Source organism: Sus scrofa, chromosome 2 (genome assembly GCF_054392235.1).
Source record: "Sus scrofa isolate SSC_HxYL_T2T_F1_AM1 chromosome 2, Sscrofa_HxYL_maternal_Yorkshire_Landrace_v2.0, whole genome shotgun sequence".
In the NCBI taxonomy this organism is placed as follows: Eukaryota; Metazoa; Chordata; class Mammalia; order Artiodactyla; family Suidae; genus Sus; species Sus scrofa.
The window spans coordinates 101,790,317-101,816,550 of NC_139384.1; the positions used below are offsets into that span (position 1 = coordinate 101,790,317).

The 26,234-nt window shown below is 35.3% G+C and overlaps 1 protein-coding gene, 1 long non-coding RNA gene and 1 other non-coding gene across 8 annotated transcripts in view; 1 reads left to right on the forward strand and 2 right to left on the reverse strand.

Moving 5' to 3' along the window:
* Positions 1–26,234, forward strand: part of LOC146405620 (uncharacterized) — a 141,334-nt gene that overhangs the window by 102,550 nt on the left and 12,550 nt on the right. For 3 of the 6 annotated variants that reach the window (XR_014838213.1, XR_014838214.1, XR_014838212.1), the window contains one exon: positions 10,327–10,470. This is a non-coding gene — a long non-coding RNA (uncharacterized LOC146405620). Of the gene's footprint in view, positions 1–839; positions 999–6,832; positions 6,995–10,326; positions 10,471–26,234 lie in introns of all 6 variants that reach the window. The other 3 variants (XR_014838210.1, XR_014838211.1, XR_014838215.1) reach the window with 2 other exon arrangements.
* TMEM167A (transmembrane protein 167A) overlaps positions 9,459–26,234 on the reverse strand; it is a 30,470-nt gene continuing 13,694 nt past the window's right edge. The window contains exons 2-4 of the mRNA XM_003123759.5: positions 25,956–26,065; positions 22,622–22,656; positions 9,459–10,456 (exon numbers count right to left, since the gene is read on the reverse strand). Coding sequence (XP_003123807.1) covers positions 10,386–10,456; positions 22,622–22,656; positions 25,956–26,065 — 216 coding nt within the window. The 3' untranslated portion in view covers positions 9,459–10,385. The remainder of the gene's footprint in view (positions 10,457–22,621; positions 22,657–25,955; positions 26,066–26,234) is intronic.
* Positions 23,789–23,924, reverse strand: LOC146405621 (small nucleolar RNA U109). Its single transcript, XR_014839223.1, has one exon. It is a non-coding gene; the product is annotated as a small nucleolar RNA U109 (small nucleolar RNA).

A 26,234-nucleotide genomic window follows, 5' to 3' on the forward strand; every position in this document is an offset into this window, starting at 1 on the left:
TACTTTATTGAAGACTCATGGTTTGGGGGGAGGGAATTACGTAAAATGCATTGTGCCCAACTCTATTAAGATATGAATATTAAGCTTCTTAATAAGGTGTGAGTTCAGTTTGTGGGCAGAGGTGAAGTGGGGAGATATTTCCAAGCGCCCTTGAAATAATCAGAAGTAAGCAGACAATTCTTGCCTACATGTGCTACCTACCTTGAATAAAAGATCTGTTCTTACAGAGCTAAGTAGAAACTTGGAATATCCATTTCACTTAAGTACCTGTGTCATATAAATTAATCTTAGAGGATACTGATGTGATTTGTGCCATGCTGCCCTTTTAAAAGTATCATTTCCAAAATGCCAAACTATACACACACACACACAACATATACATACACATATACACCATATATGTACGTATTATACATCATATATATATTTTACATATAATATTTTATTTGTAGATAATATAACTATTCAGTAGCAGGCCAAGGGTTAGATAAATTATGTTGCATTGTATAGCAGAATACTCTCCAGTTACTTTAAATGGTGTAATAGCAAAAGCCTATAATTTGTGTAAAGATGTTCATGATAGATTGTTAAAAGGGGAGGCTACAAAATGGCATGCGCTATTTCACCCCATTTTGTAAAAGTAAATTATATGCTTTATCTTTACATGGATATCTTTACATAAATATTTTTATATGAATTGTTAATTGTGGTTATTTGGACTGATAGGATTACTGGGAACTTGTATATTTTTTTCCTGTTTGTTTATTTGCATTTTCTAATAGTTCTATAGTTTGTATATTTAAATGGAGTAGTGAGAAAAAATTTTAAATCATTTTTAGGTCTGAAACTAAAGGTGCCATGGAATTGTCTCCCATATAATTCTGAAAGTGCTTGATCTACTATCTCTTAATCCCAAGACTTGTCATTCAGAGGTCACCATCCTCTTAGAAGGAAGAATCAGTAATAGAAAACAGAAGTAATAGACTCACTCCTGCATAGTAAGTCTCTCTGTATTAGCTGATCAGAAGTAAGGGGCAGCTCCATTGGCCTGTTACCTTGGATCATCATGAGTAAAAACATTCGGATGGTAGAAAGTAGAGGGAAATGATTGGCAATTAAAGGCCTAGAAGTAATTTTCTTTGGAATTTTTTTTTCTCCTCATCTTTCAAGTTGATGTGGACATTTCTCTTTGAATGGCGCAGCCAATAGGTGAGTTGATTCTTGGTGATAATCATAGATAAGGTTAATCTCAGGATTAGGTTAAAAAAAAAAAGAGGGGGAATAAGCACTTTCTCCCTAAATATTTCCTACTGAAATAATCACTGTTGCAATCACAGAATGTCTCCTATAACTCTTTGAAATGATTGAAGTGAGCCCTCACATTCTTTCTGGCAAGGTGAATTCCTGGGTACCTTTCACAAAGTAGAACTTCCAACCGCATTGGCATTTCCAAGAATATATCTGGAAAAAAACAAATGAATCTTAACTCTCTAAGAGCTCTTTGTCTGTTTTTAACCAGTGGTGAGAAATATAAGTGGGGACAGTGAAGAACAACCTGTACCATACATATTGGACAGTCTTCAGTTTTGAGAGCTGGAAAGCCTTTTAGAGATCATCTAACTCAGGTCTGAGAAAGATGAGGAAACTTGCCCTATTCTCTATCTATCATAAAGACTGGCAGCTCCTTCTCACCACTTTTCCATTTCTTAGGCCAAAGTTCTGTTCCTCATTCGTATTTTCTCACAATGCCTTCTGGCATTTGTGCCACTACTAAGACTATATGCTTCAGTGCAAGTGGAAGGAAATGTAACATGAGCTCTACCTAAGTTATATGGACAAAAATACTTAAATAGGATGCACGTAGGGATATTTGTCCCCTTTAAGAGAAAATTAAACACAAGAATTCAGTTTCTTTCGGTTTTAAATCTTAAGTTTGTTCTCTAAAATCCTCTTTCTCTAGATTTCCATGACTATTTAAAAGATGACAAATTTGGATGGAGCAGGAAAAAGTTCCCATGGAATAGATTAGAGAGTGTTAATATGCTAAAGTAGAAAGAAAATATTGTAGAAGAATTAGCAATACATGACTAAGGTTCTGTAAAGTCTGCTCTTCATACCAGCACCAGCTCACCAGTACCTTCCACTGACCATGTATTTCCTTGTAACTCCATTGGGTGTGATATTCAGAGTGTCCAAGATCATCTATCATCTTGTTGGACTTCTTCACAGCCCCTCTGCTTCCTGGCTGAGTTATTTATGTAACATTATTCCGCAAGGGAAAGCCCAGCTGTTAAAGTTTTAGAAACAGGAATAAGAACACATTTTTATTGGATCTTTCATCTTGTCTACAATGTGTTTTTCTTGGTTTAAATAATGATAACACCATACTAGCTCCTCCACTATAACTCACTCTCCTCTACGTGTCTTTGGAGGGGAGAATGCCCTTGTTGTACTTCTGGGGTTCCAGAATGAGGCTTATACAAAACTGAATCTGAAATCAATATGTGGGATTGTATAGTCACCTGGGGAGTTTGAACTCATAGACCTGGGATAGGTACTGCAGAGGTGAAAATGATAGAAATAAATTATTAATAAATTGGTGGGAGCAAGGGAAGGATGTGAGAGATAAAAGAGGAGTTTTAGGGGATTAGAAAGTTTTGATCATAGAAGGAAAATAGTACCATTTACAAAAATAAGGCAGCCCAGAGAGAGAAGACAATTTAGAAGGGATAAAAAACTGCTTTTGACTTACTGGGAGATGAGCCAGGTAGAAGGATCTTAAGAGGATGTGACACCCTTGTAATGTGTCAGCTTGGTTAGCTTGTCCCATCTTTCCTAGAATTCCATTTCCTGTAAAGTTTGGTTAGAGTGGGCCACAAGAGGGTCTCGTGTAAAATTTGGAGGGCAGAGGTGAAGCAGCCACTATTGTGTTAGCTCATACATATTGTCAGAGATATGCTGATGTTGTTAGCATGAAGCAATGGCTAGGCCTAGAATTATTCTACTTTTTCCTTCAATTTAACTCCTGAGCCACTCCTGGGCTCCAAAGCGAAGGGCACTGGCTTCTTTCTGCAGGATGTCCATAACACCAAGATCAGAGCAACAATGACAGGGGTTTCAGGCCATCCTGAAGCTTCTAGCCTTCCCTTCTCAATTACCTGCCCTGAGGACTTTAGTTCCAATATTGGATGCAAGGGCAGCTTTATAGACACCTGCTCCAGTTTTGCAAAAGTCCACCAGTCTTCTCTATGGATCAAAGCACTGCATAATTTGACCCATTTTTCTATCCAACTTACACCATTCTTTGTTTTAGTTTATATTAGTTTCCTACCAATTTCTCCATCACTTCAAGTCCCAAGTTCTTTCCCATCTCTGGGTACTTGGGTATGCTATTCCTTCTGCCTCTTGTTCTTTTTGTCTGCAGATTTTAGCCTGTCAACTTCATGGACTGGCTTTCTTCAATCACTCCATCTAAATCATGCTTTTTTTTTTTTTTTTTTTTTTTTTAAGGACTGTACTAGAGGTTGTGCATGCTTATCTAATTTGGTTAGCTGATTTACTAGAATCTAGGTTCTGTGACAGCAGGAGCTGCATTTGTCTTGTTCCACATTTTGTACCCTGACACTGGCACTGTGCCTGGTATGCAGCCAGTTCTCAAAGGGTTCTTCTAGAAATGGAAAAGGAGAAATGGAGGAAACTACCTTGTGGGGCAGCTGTGTCAGGCAAATTAACCTTTTATTCTTTGGGAGCATAAAGATTACTCTGAATTCTACATTTCTTTCTTCATGGAAAGTCAAATTAATTTACTAGGGATTCAGGAACCATCTCAATAGTTTTCTGTGTCCAATTTCTGCTAAAAGATTCAATTATACCTCATTCAAAAGGATGTTTGTGATGGTAATACTTAAAAATAAACCTCAGCTAGTTTTGGAGTTGCTAGTAGTATGAACAGTTTTGCATTATGGGTTTAGACCTATGTTACTATGTTATTTTGGCTTTGATTTACCTAAGAGCTCAGAACAGTTACCCATTAATAGAGATGTGAATAAGGTTTAGATTATACACTCATAAAACTAAACTTTCTGAAAACTCATCCAAGTTTATTACCCTATATTTTGTGTTCTACAGATCTTTTAATTTCATACTGTAAACTTCTTAAAAACATATTTTATAAGTCATTGTACTCTCATCATTTTCCAAGGTTTAACGGAGGTTCCTCCATTTGTGAATAACATTAGCTAAAAAACAAGCAAGGAATAAACAGTATTTTTATTAAATAAAATCTAAAGGAAAATCTAATCTTTTATCTAACATTTAGATAAAAGGCTCTAATGAAATGTTATTGAGTGTTCTTACTATGTTCCAAGCTTTCAGTCCCAAGGTCAAATCTCTGGGTGTTATTCTGAGCCTGCAGATCACTTTTCTTTAAAGCTTCACTACTGCAAATATTCCTTCTTTCATGCTGGCTTACTTGAAATCTTTAATGCCTTAAATGTGTCCTTATTTCAAGTAGTTTACTATCTTTGCACATTATTTTTTTCCAGCATTTAGCCTGCACATAGTATTTGATCAAAAAAGGTGAAGTGGTTTGTAAATTAGACATTTTGGAAATTTGGGTACAAACCCTCCCTCACTACACATTTGCTCCTGGGTTACTTCCTTTGCCAAATAAAGTTCAGACAGTAGTGGTGTCTGGGTATTTGCAGTTCCTGAGTGTTCTCATCTTCCACAAAGTGTGTGAAGTGACTTACCCTTATTTCCAATATTTATATTTCTTTTTCTTCCCCCCAGCAAATCTGTTATGGTTGAGGATATTAATGAAAACCATCTGAATTCAAAAAACATTTTTTCCTTCCTACTATATTAAAGTCAATAATCTCAAGCAAAGTCATTTTGAATTCTTGACCTGAGTTAGAAATCAGAAAATTGAGGGATTTTTCTCTATAGTTCCACATCATTCCACATAACGGAGCAGTGTGGGAAGTTTATAATATACATTGAAGGATACAACTAAGATACCGTTTCTCTATTTGCATCTAAAGTCCTTTTTGAGTTCAAAATGCAATTAAAAATATAGTTGTTGAAATTCATTTGGTTAAGTAATTTCTGTCCAGTAATAGGTCCAACAAAGGTTTGTCTGTGTTAGCTGGGTCTTGGGAAGACCATGCTACCCAAAGCAAGGCACAGAGTACATGTATGTTTTTTTCTTAGGTCTCAGTAAATGGTGTAAATTGGCTGAATAATCTGACGTTGATGGACACTGCTCACAGATCTTGTGATTACTACTTGTTGGAAAGTTTGGGCATCTGAGGGCTTTCAGTTGAGGACAGGTTGAAAGTCACTGTCAACAATTTATTGTCATTATCAGTTGGAATTGGATTTCTACCATCTCTGGGGGAATTCATGACTTCACATCCAAAGCAAGACATTTGGACTCTTGAAGGCTCAAAGAAATAACAATGTAATAGGTTGAATAGCTTTAAGATATAAATAAAACCCCCAGGAGTTCCCGCTATGGTACAGTGGGTTAAGAATCTGACTGCAGTGGCCCAGGTTGCTGCAGAGTTTCAGGTTTGATCCCTGGCCCGGTGCAGTGGGTTCGGGGAATCTGGCACTGCCACAGCTGTAATGTAGGTCACAGCTGTGGCTCGGATTCAATCCCTGGCCTGGGAACTTCCATATGCTGTGGATGCAGCCATAAAACCAAACCAAACCAAACACCTTCCCAAACCATGACCAGCCACGAAATAAAATGCAGGTAAAACCAACAGAAACATTTCCCATCTTACTCAAAAGGTGGCAATTGCAATTTTTTAACCCCTAAAAAAACTTTCACTCATCTGACAGTAAGACAAAACTAGGAAGCTCTTGAGTTCATTTTGATCTTTATTATGCACTGAAGACATGAGCACTAGCCAGAGAGTATGACGACTCTCTGTACTCTCAAAACCATAGGAAATAAATATATTTCTACCTCTCCTCTTTTTTCTGATGAGTGGCATTTCAGATTACCATTGTGGAGCTGGTTTAGAGCAAAGTGAAAGAATCCATGGAAGGTGGTATATAAATGACATAATTATGAAGCTATTTTTGGAAGCTGGTAGTAACTTGCTAATGAAGAATAACAAGGCTGTGCAGTATTCACCATACAGCTGTTACTCAGCTATTTATATTTTGAACATTTGCTGTTATTGGATAACAAAGAAAGTAAAGAGGGGTCTCTAAGAATCTTCCATCCTTGTTTTCAGCTTCCTATGATCCAGTAACTTCTCAAAGGTTTTGAAGGAGTATACATCCTTATTTATTGGAAAACTTTTCTGTGCACTCAGGAAATGTAGAAATTACAACCACCTTCGTTTTTTTGCACATGTGTGCTTTAACAATCCTGACGGCTTTTGGCATTTACAGAGTATAAGCTAAGAGTTGCTAAAAATATTTGACTGGACTGGTAAGTTACCTTGGCTTTATTCTGCTAGGCAGGCGTCTCTGGAGAGGCTATTCCTGTATTCTTGTCCAAAGTAAGGGTGGCATGTATATATTCCACCTTGTTTACACAAACACCAAGGGAGGATTTTATTTTTTTGAAGTTTTTTTTTTTTTTTTTTTTGGTCAGGCAGGAGGAAACATACTCACCTTCAATTCTGAGGTAGATAATAGATAGTAATGAGAAAAATAAAGACCCTCCAGGATATAACCTCCACTTTTCTAGGCTTAGATCTTAAGGCAGTTGACCTTTGAGCAATGTAGGAGATAGAGGTGCTAACCGTCTGTGCATTCCAAAATCCTATATATCCTATAGTCAGCCATCCATAACCATGGTTCATATCCACAGATTCAACCAACTTGGGATCATGCAGTACTGTAGCATTCACCACTGAAAAAGACCAACATATAAGTGGATTTGCACTGGTCAAACTTGTGCTCTTCAAGGCTCAACTGTTCTCCCCAAGCAGCACAAGCTCCTGATGATTCACAATATATCTCTGGTGCCTTTGTAAGTTGCTTTTAAATTCCGCTTAAGCACTGCTTCTCTGGAAGGAGGTTCATATCCCTGATTGTCATCTTTTTATTTTCCTCTAGAATCCTGTCGTTAGCTCAATAATAAATGCTGTTACATTGCACTTCATATAAATAACTTCCTTTGTCTCATCACTATTAAGAAGCACTAAAGGGAAAAAGTGTATACTTATCTTTCTATCTTCAGTAGTAATATACTGAATCCACTCTATAAATGCCTCCTAAAAACACTGAAATAGGAGTTCTCTTGTGGTGCAGCGGGTTAAGGATCCAGTGTTGTCATTGCAGCAGCTCAAGTCACTGCTGTGGTGCAGGTTTGATCCACATGCCATGGGTGTGACCAAAAAAAGAAAATAGATAAAATAATAAATATTCAATTCATAAGTGCTAGGTCTTTTTCACAAAACTATGCAGAGATCTGTGCACTTTTGACGTTCTAAAATCTCTTATTTTGTTCCCAGTTAGAACTAGACTGATCCACATTTTACTAACACGATGGAGTCGATTCCACATTACATATGACTATTTTTCCCAGCATATAAAAAGGCTATTTTGAATTTGACCTTTTAAGAACATCTGGGATAATAGTGCCTGGCACAGCAGCATAGGTATTAACAAAATAATGGGCTTGAATCTTAACTTTTTAAGCCACAGAGGGAATTCAACAGACTGTGTGTCCTTTTGATTGACTATCTTTTAAGACCGCTTAGCAAGAAGACAGGATCCTGCCATCGGCATAGGCAAGGGCAATCAGGAACTAAACATCAGCACAAAACACATGCAGGGAAGATGGAACCAAAAGATTCTGGAGCCAGGAAGGAGATTAGGGAGAGTATTTGAATCTGGCAAGTTGTGGACTTTAGTGTCCACCTTGCCATCTGGCCCTGCTACAAGACTACGTGATGGAGGCAGTCCATCTAATGTTTAAATTGATCCTTAATCCTTTTTTGCACACTCCCACCATGCCAAGACCACAAAAGGAATATCTGAATATTCTGTGGGCTTAAAACTACCTACGCTGCCCTTTGGGTTAGAGAACAGGATTCAGTGGTATGTCTTTGGAAAAAAAATATATTACAGAAAATGTTAATTGCTTTTCTTCACAGAATCCTGTGTCTTTCTCCACCTCCCAAAGAGCTTGTGTTTCAAAAGGTCAGAATGCCTGGGGTCAAAATAAACTGCCTCCCACTCTGTTTATCATCTACACACAGTAAAAAAAATTTTTATGTGTTACCACAATTTTTCAAAGAAATTCTTTACTTTCCACCTACCTCCTCTGAAATGCCAACTTAAAAGAAATGTCCTAGAACTGATTATCTAGAATATTCTTCCCTCTTTCATATTAGATTTGTTAGTATATAAAAAAATCAGTTGACATAGCTTTCAGAAAGTTTAGTTGGCAGCAGAATTGGACAACAGATGGCCACTTAGAAAGTAGACCCAGAAAGGTGACTTACTTTGTATGTATATGCTGATAAGAGTCCTATTTTTGGGATACCCTGAAAATCCTTGACCTAATACAAAGCCCAAGAGATAAGTGCAGAGTAGGAGAACAATTAGCATAACCAGATTACCTATCTAAAGCAGAATACACCACTTTAAGCCAGCTATAGATAAGCCAGAAATGTACAATAAACAAATATATTGACAGCCTACAGCAGCTTTCATCTTCTGCAAAAAAAAGCAGGCAATGCATAACAAGCTTTTCTTAGACATTTCTTTTTTTTTTTTTTTGTCTTTTTGCCATTTCTTGGGCTGCACCCGCGGCATATGGAGGTTCCCAGGCTAGGGGTCCAATCGGAGCTGCCAGCCTACACCAGAGCCACAGCAACGCAGGATGGGAGCCGCGTCTGCAACCTACACCACAGCTCACAGCAACGCCGGATCGTTAACCCATTGAGCAAGGGCAGGGATCGAACCCGCAACCCCATGGTTCCTAGTCGGATTCGTTAACCACTGCGCCAAGACGGGAACTCCCTCTTAGGCATTTCTTAGAATTCTTTTTAAGTACTTTGTTTTTACAGACAGAACTACCAGTAGGCTCATTTTTAAATAGTTCTAAACAATTTTTTTTTCTTAAAAAAGGGTGGGGGCAGTTATTCTTTTTACCTTTATGGGGAATTAATAGCTGAGAACAACATCTAATTAATACTAGCTATAGTGGGCAATTTTTAGCTAAGTTTTCTTAGCTTTGAAATTTTAACTGAATTTTGGTTGAAACTTAAGAAATGTTAACCATAAATGTATAATAACTGCTCTACTGAAAAATTTGTCACATTTCCAGTGTTTCTCTTGCCTCGATGAAAATTACTGAAGGTTTTATCATCAAAGCTCAAAGACATTTATGCCATAGTATATGGATAAGTAGATTTGAAAACTCTTTATCACTGCTTAATAAGTTACACAAGATTCCACGTCAAGCTGACAGACAAAACATAAACTGGATTTAAAGTGCTGTATTAAATAACAAAAACACACTTTGCATACTGGGGTAATTAAAATGTGGAGGTTTGACACCTTTTAAGAAAGAATGAAAAACACACAGAGGATTATCATTGTATAATTGTTCTGTTTAGCTCTTTTGAACTCTAAGTATGTGGTCTTAGTCTTATTTAGAGGATGAGTTAGCTTCTCATATTTATGCTTAAGACATTTATCCATACTTAACAAGAGTGGTATCAGAGGCTACAACACAGTCAGGTATTCCAAATTCTTTTATGTTAAATAGGAACATTTTCTCAATACTACTTTTAAGTCACACCTCATTTATTTTCCTCCTAAGGAACTGCATAGGCTTTTAAAAAATAGTTTAAAGACTTGTAATAAACTACAGTTTGCTAAGAGTAGAGGTACTCTGGTTAATGCTCAAAATGGTGTGGCCAGAGGAAAAGCAAGCATTATTAAATATGAATGCAATCCTTACAAACACAAATTGAACCTTTTTTTCTCCCCAGAAAAAAAGCTAGTCCAAAAAAAGGTCTCATTCTCTGAAGATTTATCATTTCCAAATCACAGTGAAAGGAACTTGAGTAATTAACTAATTTTGTTTTCTACTATGTGCCTTAAGGATACCTCACTAAAAACTGGTATCTGACACAAGAGAATGACATATGAAGAATGTAATATTGTAGTGACAGTACTGAGGTTGATCGTTACATACATATTTAAACACTGAGTATTAAATGCTTACATCCTAATTGATATAGAACATTGGTCCAATAACAAAAATAGAGAGCAGTAGCTGGAAATTTATCTCATTCAATGTTCAGAGATAAAAGGGTTAACCATCCTTTCCATTATTTTCTGCAGATAAGTCCTTTCTTTCATATTTAAATCTGCTGGCAACTGAATTCTGACATTTTTCCAAGCTACTGTATGAAGAGGATGCTGAAGGCCATCACAACACAGCATACTGCAACATAAGGACTCTTGCGTTCACCTGTTGAAAAAAAGGTAAATATATTCATGTTGATTAACTGAGTGGCTAGCATAAGGCTATTACTACAAGAGAGGGGCGTAAGAAAATCAATATAAAACTCTTGCCCATGAAGCCCATACATTTGGAGGCAGGGTTGGGCAAAACAAACCACCAGCAAAATAGAAGTATACTGAAGAATGAGCTGAACCATACTGATCTATTTTCATTCATTAAAAAAAAAAAATTATTCAAGTATAGTTGATTTACAATGTTAATTTCTGCTATATTGCAAAATGATTCAGTTATACATAAATATATATATATATATATATTCATATCCTTTATGGTTTATCACAGGATATTGACTATAGTTCCCTGTACTATACAGTAGAACCTTACTGATTATCCTTCCTATATATACTAGTTTGCATCTATCTATTTAGGTCTTCTGCCCATTTTTTCAATTGAGTTGTTTTTATGATATTGAGCTTAATGACCTGTTTCTATATTTTGGAAATTAAGCACTTGTCAGTCACATCATTTGCAAACACTTTCTCCCAGTCTATAGGTTGTCTTTTTGTTTTGCTGATGACTTGCTTTGCTGTACAAAAGCTTCTAGATTTGATTAGGTCCCCTTTGTTTACTTTTGTTTTATTTCTACTGTTTTGAGAGACTGACCTAAGAAAATACTGGTATGATTTATGTCAGAGAACATTTTATCTATGTTCTCTTCTGGGAGTTTTATGGTATCATGTCTTACATTTTTAGGTCTTTGAACCATTTTGAGTTTATTTTTTTGCATATGGTATGAGGATGAGTTCTAACTTCACTGCTTTACATGCAGCTTGCTGAAGAGACTGTCTTTTCTCCCACTGCATATTCTTGTCCCCTTTGTTAAAGATTAACTATCCAAAGGAGTGTGAGTTTATTTCTGGGTTCTCTATTCTGTTCCACTGACCCATATGTCTGTTTTTTGCCTGTGTTTTACACTTTTTTTTTTTAACTCTAGCTTTGTAGGATTGTTTGTAATCTCAGAGGGTTATGCCTCCTTCTTTGTTCTTTTTCCTAAGGACTGCTTCTAGGTCTTTCATGGTTCCATATAAATTTTAGAATTATCTTAGTTCCGTGAAAAATGTCATGGGTAATTTGACAGGGATCAAATTAAATCTATAATGGACTTGGGAAGTATAGCCATTTGAACTGTGTGGCATATGGGAGTTCCCATGCTAGGGGTTGAATCGGAGCTGAAGCTCACAGCCACAGCCACAGCAGTGCCAGATCTGAGCTACGTCTGAGACCTATACCACAGCTCATGGCAATGCCAGATCCTTAACCCAGAGTGAGGCCAGGGATGGAACCCACATCCTCATGGATACTAGTCGGGTTTGTTCCTGCTAAACCACAATGGGAACGCCTGTATAAAATCTTATAGAATAATAATTATTCTGGGTTAGAGATGTACAACTCAGAACAGCTACTTTTTTTTTTTTTTTTGTCTTTTTGCCTTTTCTAGGGCCACTCCCGCGGCATATGGCATGTGGAGATTCCCAGGCTAGGGGTCTAATTGGAGCCGTGGCCACCAGCCTATGCCAGAGCCACAGCAACGCAGGATCTGAGCTGCGTCTGCAACCTATACCACAGCTCAAGGTAACACCAGATCCTCGACCCACTGAGCAAGGCCAGGGATCGAACCCGCAACCCCATGGTTCCTAGTCAGATTCATTAACCACTGTGCCACTACGGGAACTCCAAAGAACAGCTACTTCTGTATTAGTCAATTTTCAAGTGTGTTTAAGAAGTATTTGTTTATACTTGCATGAAGTAGACCTGGAGTTGGCTTTTGAAATTGTCTCTCTGTGGAGAGATCCTATGATTGTTGAGTTAACTCATCTTGTTCTTTCCTGTTTCTTTAGTAAGTCTGTACAAACACCAGGCATTTTTATACTGCCTTGAGGGCACTTAATAAAGGAAGAAGGAAGCAGAGTGATGTACTACTTTTGGAATAATCCTGGGCATGTACCTGGTGTTCTTTATAGAGATTGTTTATACTCACCTCACTTGTGTTTTTCTATAATGTTTAAAATAATCTCTCTCCTAATAACTAAGTTCTTCATTTCACTTAGCCAGTTCAAGTAACAACTTCTGGAAAATACCAATCTTGACCTCCCTTATCAACTACACTCTTCAGGGTCATTTTCATTTTCAGAGTTTCCTCACTGAGATCACAGTCATACAGTTAGTAAGTTGATATCTTTGCATTTGTTCAGTAAAATATTCACAGAAGACATCACACACATACAAATAAGCATTTGGTGTTTTCTGGAGTCTTTCTATCCATAGATAATTAATGGACTGTGTTCCAATTAAAAGAAAATCTAGGGAAGTGAGAGAATATAGTGTTTTCACAACACTATTTCAACTGGGAAAAAAAAATTTTTTTGAAATTAAAAAATACTGTGGTTCCTCATTTTTTAGCAATGCCAATTCTTTCAGGGTAAAAAACTCATTATCCAACAAAACAATAACAACAAAAATCATTCAGACAGAAATTATAGGTAGATTTCAAAAGGAAGCCTGTCATTCTCCTTAGCGCTAGGTATTCTTACTATCTAATACAGTCTCCTGCAACATTAAAAGAAGAAATTAATACTGTCATATATTTTCCATCTGCTGGAAATTAATTTTTGAGAAAGTTCTTCTCTTCTTCATCCTCCAACTGAGAATGCTAAAATTTACATATGGGTTTCATTTTCCTGCTTTTAATTTTCTTAAAAGAGACTGCCATGTGGTCGAGCTAAACATCTTTGGTTGAACTTGGGTAAGAATGTTACTTCTTGTCTGGTCTTAGGTCTCTATAAGTGAATGTGAAACAGTTGCTGTAATGTGATGTGTAACATGATAAGATGATCTGGCTGGGCCTTTTCCCATTAAAATTGCATCCTTTCTTTGTGGATACATTCTGTGTCAAGATAAGAGAGGAGCATGTGGTTGAGAAAACAGAATATCTGCATCAACATTTTCTAAACCACTTTGCCAAAATGAAAAGCTAATGCTTTTCACATAATTGGCAAGAATGAATACTTTAAGTTAACCATTTATCCTATGTTATTCATAGTCAAGAGAGGAAAGTGGAAATTAGTGAGCAAGCAAAAAAAGGGGCATGTTTATTATCAGACATAAAAATAGATAATCTGTGAGATCATTCAAAAAAATAAACTAGATGTGTGAAACTTTAACTACCCTTTCAAGTAATAATTGTGAACCTGAGTTCGCTAGTGAATGGATCTGTACACTATATAAAATACCTTAATATTTTATGCATGAGTTTGCAACTTAATGTATTACTCTAATCCAGTATATTCTGTCTTTATTCTCTAAAACTATTTTGCTCTTCCATTATGTTCTCTCACTCTCTCTTCTTAAATTGAAGAACAGTTGCTTTATAATGTTTCAGGTGTGCAGCAAAGTGATTCATGTGTTTATGTTTATATTCATATACTTTTCCACTATAGTTGCTATTACAGAATACTGAATATAGTTCCCTGTACCATACACTAGGTCCTATTGTTTATCAGTTTTATATATAGTAATGTGTACCTGTTATTCCCAAATTCCCAATTTATCCCCTCCCTCCCATCCCCTCGGAAACCATTAGTTTGTTTTCAATGCCTGTGAGTGTATTTGTTTTGTAAATAAGTTCATTTGGATCATTTTTTAGAGATTTCACATATAAGTGATTTCATATGCTAGGTGCCTCTGTCTGACTGACTTCACTTAGTATGATAACATCTCGGACATTATTTCATTCTTTTGTATGGGTGAGTAATATTCCACATCTTTGTCCATTCATTTTTCAGTGGATATCTAGGTTGCTTCCACATATTGGTTTTTGTAAATAGTGTTGCTATGAACACTGGGGTGCTGGTCTTTCTGACTTGAAAATTTTTGAGTTTTCATCCTTGCCTGATATACACCCAGGAATAGAATTGTTGGATCATCTGGTAACTCCACTTACTGTTTTTTAAGTAAACTCCATAGTGTGTTCCATAGTGGCTGTACCAATGTATGTTTCCACCAACAGTGTAGGAGGGTTCCCTTTTCTCTACAACCTCTTCAGCATTTATTATTTGTAGATTTTTTTTGATGATGGTCATTCTGACCAGCATGAATTGATACCTAATTGTAGTTTTGATTTGCATTTCTCTAATAATTAGCAACACTGAGCATCTTTTCATGTGCCTGTTGGCCATCTGTAGGTCTTCTTTGGAGAAATATCTACTGAGGTCTTCTGATTGTTTTTTAATTATTTTTTTTTTCTTTTTGGATATTGAGCTGCATGAGCTGTTTGTGTATTTTGGAGATTCATCTCTTGTCAGTCGCTGCATATGCAAAAGTTTTCTCCCATTCCATAGGTTGTCTTTTTGTTTTGTTTATGGTTTCCTTTGCTGTGTAAAAGCCTTTAAGTTTGGTTAGGGCCTTTTTAAATTTTTTAAATTTATTTATTTATTATTTTTTAAAATAGTTATTTCCCAAATACATTTTTTCTACTGTACAGCATGATGACCCAGTTACACATACATGTACACATTCTATTTTTGCACATTATCATGCTCCATCATAAGTGACTAGATATAGTTACCAGTGCTACACAGCAGGATCCCATTGATAATTCATTCCAAAGGCAATAGTTTTTATCTATTAACCCTAAGCTCCCCAACCACTCCACTTCCTCCCCTTCCCCCTTGGCAACCACAAGTCTATTCTGTAAGTCCATGATTTTCTTTTCTGTGGAAAGGTTTAATTGTGCCTTGTATTAGGTTCCAGATATCTTGTTTGTTTTTGTTTTTATTTTCATTACTCTAGGAGGTAGATCCAAAATGATATTGCTAGGGTTTATGTCAAAGAGTGGTCTGCCTATGTTTTCCTCTAGGAGTTTTAATAGTATCTGGTCTTACATTTAGGCCTTTAATTCCTTTTGAGTTTATTTTTGTATATGGTCTTAGACAATGTTCTAATTTCTTTCTTTTACATGTAGCTGTCCAGTTTTCCTAGCATTGCTTATTGAAGAGACTGTCTTTTTCCATTGCATATCCTTGCCTTTGTTGTCATAGATAAGTTGATCATAGGTGTGTGGTTTATTTCTGGACTCTATTCTGTTCCATTAGTCTGTGTCTGTTTTTGTGCCAGTACCATACAGTTTTGGTAGTACAGTCTGAAATCAATGAGCATGATTCCTTCCGTTCCATTCTTCTTTCTCAAGATTGGTTATTCTGAGTTTTTGTAGTTTTCATACAAATTAAAACATTTTTGATCTAGGTATGTGAAAAGTGCCATTGGTAATTTGATAGGGCTTGGACTGAATTTGTAGATTGGCTGGGTACTATGGTCATTTTAACAACATATATTTTTCCAATCGAAGAATACAATGTATCTTTCCAACTGTTTGTGTCATCTTCAGTTTCTTTCATCTACGTTTTCTGGTTTTCAGAGTATGGGTCTTTTGCTCCTTAGGTTTATTCCTAGGTATATTACACTTTTTGATATGATGGTAAAAGGTAAAACTACTAGAGCTCCTCAATAAATTGTGGTAAGGTTGCAGGATAAAACATTATATACAGAAGTGTTATGTTTCTATACACTAAAAATGAGTATCAGAAAGATAAATTAGGAAACAATCCCATTATATTCTTTCCTGGTAATCTACTTGAGGTTTACTTACCAGCATGGTCCTTGGTTACAGTCACCCCTCCCCTGGTGACTGGGCTTAAGTAAGCAGTTTGGTGTATATATATATTTTACATCTGCCATTAGCTATCAGGCGTTAGCCACTGATAGTGCTTTTTTGTCTCTTTATCTTTTTCTCTTCTTGGTTACTTCTGAAGGGCTTCTTCTGCTATTCCAGGGTATGTAGCTGTTCAGCATGACTGAATGACAGATAAATTTGTACCACAATCTCTGTAAATCTAGGTTGGGCCTTATTAATGGAAGCACTATTGACAATTTGGGCTAATTCTATTGGGGCAGTCCTATGTATCATAGCATGTTTACAACTTCCCTGACTTATCCCAGTATATGTCCCTCACTATGGTTGTGACAACCAAAAATGTCTCCAGACATTGCTAAATAACCCCTAATTGAAAAACCACTTATGAAGGTTATAACTGTGCATTACCAAGCTAAGAACAATGATATTCCTTAAAAGAAAGATTCTCATGCTTATCAATGTAAGAAGTAATATGTATGACAAAGAACACGGAGGGACAATTTAACATGTTAAAAGCATACCGAATTACCTTGAAAAAGATGTCTGTTTAAATTGTCAATATATGAGAATAAGGACCATGAAAGGAGTACTTTTTTTTGAAGGTCTTTGTGCTTACACTATTATTTTCTATAGCAAGACATCTGACAGACCAAGAGATTTTACGATCTCATCATTACAAATTTAAAAAGGAGTTCTATAGAATTATTGCTCACAACTTCCACTGTTAATAAGTCTTGCCTACCATTGAAAGCTTGCTGTACCTTTAAAATTATCTCAGTGGCTAACCACACATGTCTTAGAAGATGCTTTAAAGAATTTAAAATTCCTATGATTAATTTTCAGTCCTTGGCTGAGACTAAGTTATAATTACCTTCAGATATATTATATCAATTCTCAACTCTTTTCTGGAAAACTCCTAAGTATTACAAGAATTTAGTTTGTATATTTCAGTATTTTAGTCAATTTTGTTTTCTGTTATGGACTATCTTCTTTCCACATCTCTGAGAAGTGAAAACCAAAATATAACATAATTCTCTAAAAGGAACAGAGCCTATCTAAGGGAGATGAAGAAAATAATAACTGAAATGAAAAATTCCCTGGAAGGAGTCAACAGCAGAATAAATGATAAAGAGGAGTGGATCACACTGAAGAGAAAAAAGAAGAATAAAAAGAAACGAGGACACTTTAAGAGACCTCTGGGACAACATCAAGCACGCTAACATTTATTTTATGGGGGGGGTCTCAGAAGGAGAAGATAGGGGCTGATAACATGTTTGAAGATATAATAGGTAAAAACCTCCCTAATTTGGAAAAGGAAAAGACATCCAAGTCCAGGAAGCTTAGAGTACCATATAGGATTAACCTAAAGAGGAATACACTAAGACACACTAATCAAAATGGCCAAAATTGAAGAGGGGATACTGAAAGCAGCAAAGGAAAAGCAACAAATAACATACCAGGGAATTCCCCAAAGGCTATCAGCTGAATTTTCAGCAAAACTGCTGGCAAGGAGGGGGTGGCCGGATATATTTAAAGTGATGAAAGGGAAAAACCTACAACTAAGAATAGTCTACCCAGCAAGGTTATTGTTCAGATTTGATGTTAAGACCAAACACTTTGGAGACAGGCACAAGCTAAAAGACCTCAGCATCATCAAAACAGCTTTATAAGAAATGTGAAAGGAAAGTGAAAAAGGAAAGGCCACAGTGAGAAACATGAAAATTATGAAAAAGTTCATCATTTTAAAGGCAAACAAATAACAAAGGTAGGAAATCATACACACACAAAGCTAGTAAGGTTAAAAGAAAAAAGTAGTGAAATCATCAATCTCCACAATAAGTAGTTAAGGAACAGACAAAACAATCAGATGTAAAATTTAATATCAAAACCAGTAATCATGACGGGAGGGGAGTATAAATGAAGGGTTGTTAAAATGCATTTGAAAGTAAGAGATCAGCAACTTAAAACAGTCATGTATATATTGAGATTGCTATATGGAAACCTCTGGTAACCAAAAACCAAATATCTATAATAGACACATACACACAAAAAAGGAGTCTAAACATAACACTAGAGACAGTTATCAAATCACAAGAGAACAGAAGAAAAAGGAACAAAAATACCTACAAAAACAACCCCACAACAATTAATAAAATGGCAATAAAAACATACATATCAATAATTCACATAAATGTAAATGGACTAAATGCTTCAATCAGAAGACACAAGGTAACTGAATGGATACAAAAATAAGACCCATATATGTGCTGCTCCTAAGAGTCTAACTTCAGATTTAAAGACATACAGACTGAAAGTGAAGGAATAGAAAGAGGTATTCCACATAATTGTAAATCAAAAGAAAGCTGGAATAGCAATACTTATATCAGAAAATATACTTTAAAGACCATTACAAGAGATAAGAACATTACATAATGCTCAAGGGATCAACCCAAGAAGAAAAATTATAAATATATGCACCCAACACAGAAGCACCTAAATACATGAAGGAAATATTAACAGACATAAAGGGAGAAGTTGAGAATAACATAATAGTAGGGGACTTTAACATCCTACTTACATCAATGGACAGATTAGTGCAACAGAAAATCAATAGGGAAACAAGGGCCTTAAATGACATATATGATCAGATGAACTTAAATAAACATTCCATCTGAATACATTCTTTTCAAAAGCTCATGAAACATTCTCCAGGATACAGCAAATGCTAGGCCACCAAATAAGCCTCAGTAAATTTAAGAAAACTGAAAATGATATCAAGCCATCTTTCCTAACCACAACATTATGAGACTAGAAATCAACTACAAGAAAAAACTGCAAAAACCACAAACACCATGGAGGCTAAACAATGTTACTAAACAGTCAATGGATCAATGAAAAAAAATCAGAGGAAATAAAAAACCTGGATACAAATGAAAATGAGAACAAAACAATACAAAAATCTATGGGACATAGCAAAAGCAGGTCTAAGAGGGAAGTGTATACTTCTACAAGGTTACCTCAGGAGATAAGAAAAGTCTCAAATGAACAATCTAACCTTATACCTAAAGGAACTAAAAAAGAACAAATAAAACCCAAAGTTAGTATTAGTAAAGAAAGCATAAAGATTAGAGCAGAAATAAATGAAATAGAGATTAAAAAAAAATAGAAAAGATCAATGAAACTAAAAGCTGGTTCATGGAAAAGATAAAACCAATAAAACATAAACTAGAGAAATAGAGGTCCAAATCAATAAAATCAGCAATGAAATGTTACAACTGACAACAAAGAAATACAAAAGGCCATAAGAGAGTACTACACACAGCTATAAGCCAATAATATGGATAGTCTAGAAGAAATGGACAAATTCTTAGAAAGGTACAATCTCTCAAGACCTAAGCAGGGATAAGTAGAAAATATGAACAGACCAATTATCTGTAATGAGGTTGGATCTGTAAGCACAAAACTCCCACCAGAAAACAATGATAGTGAATTCAGTAAAGTTGCAGGATACAAAATTAATATATAGAAATCTTTTATATTCTTACACACTAACCATGAAAGGTCAGAAAGAGAAGTTAAGGAAACAATCCCATTAACCATTGGATCAAAAATAATAAAATATCTAAGAATAAGCCTACCCAAGGGGGTAAAAGGCCTGTACTCAAAACTAAGATGTATGAAAAAATGTGAAGATGACACAAAGAGATGGAAGGATATACTGTGTTCATGGATTGGAAGAATGAATATTGTTAAAATGACCATAGTACTCAAGGCAATCTCCAAATTCAACACAACCTCTATCAAAATATCAAGGCATTTTTCACAGAACTAGAATAAATAATTTTAAAATCTGTATGGAAACACAAAAGACCCTGAATAGCCAAAACAATCTTAAGAAAGAAGACTGGAATTGGACAAAGCATGCTCCTGGACTTCAGATTATACTACCAAAACAATATGGCACTGGCACAAAAACAGACACAGATCAATGGAATAGAATAGAGAGCCCAGAAATAAACTCACACACTTAGGGTCAATAAGCTATGACTAAGGAGGCAAGAATACACAATGGAGAAAAGACAATCTCTTCAATAAGTGGTACTGGGAAAACTGGACAGCCACATGTAAACGAATGAAATAATAGTCTTACATCATATATAAAAATAAATTCAAAATGGATTAAAGACCTAAACATAAGACCAGAAATTGTAAATCTCCTAGAAGAAAACATAGGCGGAACCCTCTTTAACATAAATCAGAGCACTGTTTTTTTTTTTATTTATTTCCTAAAGCAAATGAAACAAAAGCGAAAGTAAACAAAGGACTGAATTAAACTAAAAAGCTTTGGTACAGGAAAGGAAATCATCAACAAAACAAAAACCCAAAATATTAACCCCATATCAGTAATGTCATTAGCAAATATTTTCTTCCCATTCCAGGGTTAATATAAAAAAAAATCTATGAACGGCTCATTCAACTCAACATCAAAAACACAAAAAACCCTGGAGTTCCTGTTGTGGTGCAGCAGAAATGAATCCAACTAGGAACCATGAAGCTGTGGGTTCGATCCCTAGCCTCGCTCAGTGGGTTAAGGATCTGGCGTTGCTGTGAGCTGTGATTTATGTAGGTCATATATGTGGCTTGGATCATGCGTGGCTGTGGCATAGGCCAGCAGCTATAGCTCCAATTGGACCCTATGGGAACCTTCATACGCTGCAGGTGTGGCCCTAAAAAAAAAAAAAGCAAAAAGCAAAAAACAAACAAACAAAAAACCCCCCAAAAAACCCTATTAAAAAATGGGCAGAGAACTTGAACAGCCATTTTTTCAAAGAAGACATAGAGATGACCAATAGGCAGGTGAAAAGATGCTCAACACCATTACCCAGAGAAATGCAAATTAAAACCACAAGGAGATATCATCTCCCATCTGTCAAAATGGCTATCCTCAAAAAGAACACAACTGTTGCTGAAGATGTAGAGAAAAGGGAACCCTCATACATTGTTGGTGGGACTGTAAATTGGTGTAGCCACTGTGGACAACATGGATATTCTCAACACAATTAAAAATGGAACTACCATATGACCCAGGAATTCCACACCTGGGTATATACTTGGAAAAGATGAAAACTTTAAGTCAAAAAGATATATATATAGATATGAAAAAATGCACTGTAATATTCATAGCAGTATTATTTACAATGGCCCAGATATGGAAGCAACCCAAGTGTCCATCAATAGATGAATAGAGAATTTGTGAGATATATACACAATGGAATACTACTTAGCTATAAAAATCAATGAAATGTTACCATTTGCAACCATGTCGGTGGACTTGAAGGGTATTATGCTAAGTGAAGTAAGTCAGACAAACACTGTATGATATCACTTATATGTAGAATCTAAAAAATAAAACCAACTAGTGAATATGTTGAAAGGGAGGAGACTCATAGATATGGAGAACAAATTTGTGGTTACCAGTGTGGAGAGGGAAGAGGGGAGGGAAAAGACAAGAGTAGGGTGTTAAGAAGTACAAGCTGTTATGTATAACATAAATAAGCTACAAGGAGAAAACAGAGAATATAACCAATATTTTATAATAACTGTAAATGGAGTATAACCTTTAAAATTATGTATCACCATGTTGTACACCTGTGTGTTATATAATACTCTACATCAACTAATCTTCAGTAAAAAAAGAATACTGGTGAATTACAGAAATAGAATACATTTCAATTTATTTACTTACCAATCATTTGAGAGTCTACTATGTGTTGAGCACTGTGTTAAATGCTATCATATACACAGTGCTATGGGACAATAGTATAATACACATTGTTTTCTAACCATAAACACACTTAGGATGCTACTAGTTTTATTACGAAAAGGTAGAAGATAGCCACATTTACCTTAACTTTAATTAATTAGAAAGATCAAGCTCAAGTATGGCCACATCCATGCAACGTTCATGTTTTCTAAAAGCAACAAATAAGATTCTATGACGTAGCAAAGGGCAATTAGACAGTTGCTCGGCAAACCTTTTATTAAATGGGAAATTCATTCTCAATTATCAAAATGGTATACTTTATATAGAAAGCTATATATTATAAGCACATGTGCATAAAACTATACATATTTGTCTGAAATCTCAAAACCAGGAATGCACAGTTTTTGATATGTGAATTAGAGAGATTTTTGTTCTATTTTTCATCTCCCTGCTAATGATGTATTATGAGATATCTATAAAATCTGGTTTTAAATAGTGTCAGGAAGAGTTTGGTGGAACTCTACAAACGATTGCAAAAATGCACAAAATTGGGAAGGGTGCACTTTAAAAACTAACATTGGATTTGTCTGAATATAAGTAAACTGGCCAAAAATTTACAGATGAACAAGTTGAGAGAGATTATAGATAGATTACTTACCAATTCTAGCACACTTCCAAAATATACCCAACAATCTGCATAGAATAAAAAAGAAAAAAAGGAGCTACTGACTACTGGGAAAAATAAATTATTCAGTACCATATAGAGGATTTATCATATACTAGCATTTTAACTGGTGATGCTTTGCTTTAAACTAAAATTTATTTGATGCTGAGCCACTACTTATTATACAGAAAAGTAGGACACAATAGCTTATCAACCATCAATGTACAGAAACTGTTAAAAACTGGAACATATGTGGTGTCAGAGGTCAAGCCAAAGTAAATAATATGAGTGGCAAAAATTTGCCCAAGAGTTTACTATTAGAAGATTACTTTAGTCAACCTTTTTTCTTCAAAAGCAGAAAATACATATATGCCTATTTAAATATTAATTTTGAGAATATAGTAAGTTGGTTTTTGATAAAGTGACATTAAAAAATAACCCTCATACCAATAAAAACTTCTTACTGAATATAGTTCTACATTTAAATGATCTATAACTATGAACTCTAATGATGGTATTTGCATAAGTATATCAATAATTAACGGAGGAATACAAAAACATGAGCCTATATTTCAATATATTCATTTTATTTTAACATATATATTTCAATATATTGAAAATCCTAGTTTAGGGATACTGTATATAAATTTAGCTAAATATGGCATTTAAAACACATATGCTCTGGAAGTAAAAATTAGAATACTATATCCATTTCAAGTCTATGAATGAATATATTATGAATCAATACACCTTATATGGATATATCACTTACTTTACATGTATTATAAATACTAGCTTAGAAAAAGTCATTCAATGAATAGAGATATTTGAAAAAACTGAAAACATTGTAGACAACTCTTTTGTTAGTGTGACAACAGAGTTATAAATAGTGTTACACATGATTACAAATCGAGATGAATTAACATTACTTCTATAATGAATTAGGACTGGTGCAGGAAAATCATAATACTTAAATTCCAGGGAAATTTATATTACACTTTTTTTATCTAAAGAGATGGATGGCTAATGAATCATTATATTTAAGTGGTTAAGAGTGAAAGAAAATATTGATTTGATTAAGTACTACACATTTTCTTCCTTTGGAGTATATCAGTATATACCTTAAAATGTAAAATAGCATGCATGATATTTCTTTGGTTTTTATGTAGGAGAAATATACTACTACTCAACCTCTACTGTAAGGTTGGTAGCCCTGAGAACTCCTTTTTTAATGTAGCATGTTATGGATAGAAGTCCTGCTTCCAAAGGAATGAGGAGCAGACATTTCCACATGCAATCTACTTTCTTCGTCAGAGCATCAGGAAAGTACAACTACTCTGATCTACCACTATGTCATCACTGTTTAATAAATACTTAAATTTCTTAATAGACATTACATATGATATTGGAATTTGACACTAATGTTCAGACTGTTTACTAGATTCTATCATATGCTTTAACTATATGTTAATTGTTGGGGATTGCAGAGGAAGGGAAGGAGGAAATAAAGTCATTTGATTGGGTAAAGAACCTTCAGGCACAGCTAAGCAACAAATATATATATAACTTCAACAAAGGAACAAAGTATTAAATTGAATGCTGAAAACTAAGTGCAATAGTAGTTCAGAGGAAAAAGGTGGAATGATGAGAAGCCAATGTCTACAAAGGAAGTGAGGTACTGTCATAAAAACTGATGGACAAATAAATTTCAGTAGGTGAAATCAAATCCCTCAGGCCAACAGAGACAGATCATTAGTTTATTGGATGATGATTACCAGTTTTCATTATTCAAAACTGGTTATGGGTTTTACTTATTCCTTTATAGATGTTCAAACAAACCTATGTAATAAAAAGAAAGAGTAACAGCCAAATGATTTAGATAATGGGCTGTATGAAAAAATGTTAATTATGACCCCCCAAAATATAATGGAGTTGAAGGAAAGAGAATAGTTTCTCTTATAGTTGTTGAATATCTACTTCCTGACCTTTTGTAGGTGCTTTTTATTAGTGGAAAAGCAGAGTCTGACTTTGCAGGATCCTAATTTGGTCTTTTTCCAAAACAAAAAAGGCATTGGTGGTAATTAATTATTCCTATGTTAAGTATTCTATTTCATCTTCTCATTTCTTAAAATGTTTAATTAAGTGGGGTACAGGATCTTACCACAAAAGGATTAAGACAATTACTCACAGAAATTAATAAATCTGCACAGCAAGAAAGTTTCAGTTTTCACCACCCAGTCTCTTTTTTTTTAGATATACTTGTTGTGGTTAAACTCAGTATGTATTTCTGTATTGGTAACATGGCATTTTAAAATTTTACATCTGTGTGATACTATATTAAACTCAAAATTTTTGGTGGTATATATTTAAAAAGGATGTGACATGCCTAAGACTTTAAGCTAAATAAATTTCTCCAAAGATGTTTGTTTTATGATACAGATGGGAAGCCCATATGGTTAGAGTAGTCTTGGAGGAAAGAGGGAACACCTATACTATTATTTTTATGGACACAGTGGTTGCAAACTGTTTAATGCTTTCGAAATATGAATACAGGATGTCCTGCTGTGGTGCAGTGGGTTAAGAATCCTACTGCAGTGGCTCAGGTCTCTGCAGAGGCACGGGTTGGATCCCCGGCCCACGGCAACATGTTAAAGGATCTGTTATTGCCACAGCTGTGGCATAGGCATAGCTATGACTTGGATTCCATCCCCGCTACCATGGATGAAAAGAAAATAACCAATAAAAACAACAACCAGGAGTTCCCGTCGTGGCGCAGTGGTTAACGAATCTGACTAGGAACCATGAGGTTGCGGGTTCGATCCCTGCCCTTGCTCAGTGCGTTAAGGATCTGGCATTGCCATGAGCTGTGGTGTAGGTCGCAGATGCGGCTTGGATCCCGTGTTGCTGTGGCTCTGGCGTAGGCTGGTGGCTACGGCTCTGATTAGACCCCTAGCCTGGGAATCTCCATATGCTGCGGGAGCAGCCCAAGAAATGGCAAAAAGAAACACAAAAAAACAACAACCAATTTTAGAAATTATTCTATTAAAAACTAAGGCCAAACAATCTCAGAAAAAAATTCTAGCACATTCTTTTAAAGTACTGTTTTTTTTTAGTCTAAGACATTTCAGGTCACTTCTGATACTTATCTTTTTATGTAAGACTCTATGAATATAAAGCTTTTGGATTTTTAAAAACAGGGAAAAATAATGTAAAAGTTGTTACAAAACTAAATTATATATAGGAATTAAATCATTTGATGACTTTCAATAACTGACATTCAGTGTTTCTAAGAACTAATTTGGGTGATTAGACATTATTAGTAACATACCCAGTTTTATTTCTGTCCAGGAGGCTGGGTGCCAAGGATCGGATATAAGCACAGGTACATATAAGCAGCAAGATTACAGTCAACAGACTCTGAAAGTTGAAAATGGCAGACTACAAAGAGAAAAAGAAAAATTAACATCACAGAAAAAAACTGCACAGGTAAAAAATGTCAGACAATTCCATGTAAAGAATCATACTTTTTTTTCTTTAAAAAGACAAACAGAATGACATGTCCAAGAACACTTTTTAAAAGCAAAATCACAAGGTATTTTTGAGAGCA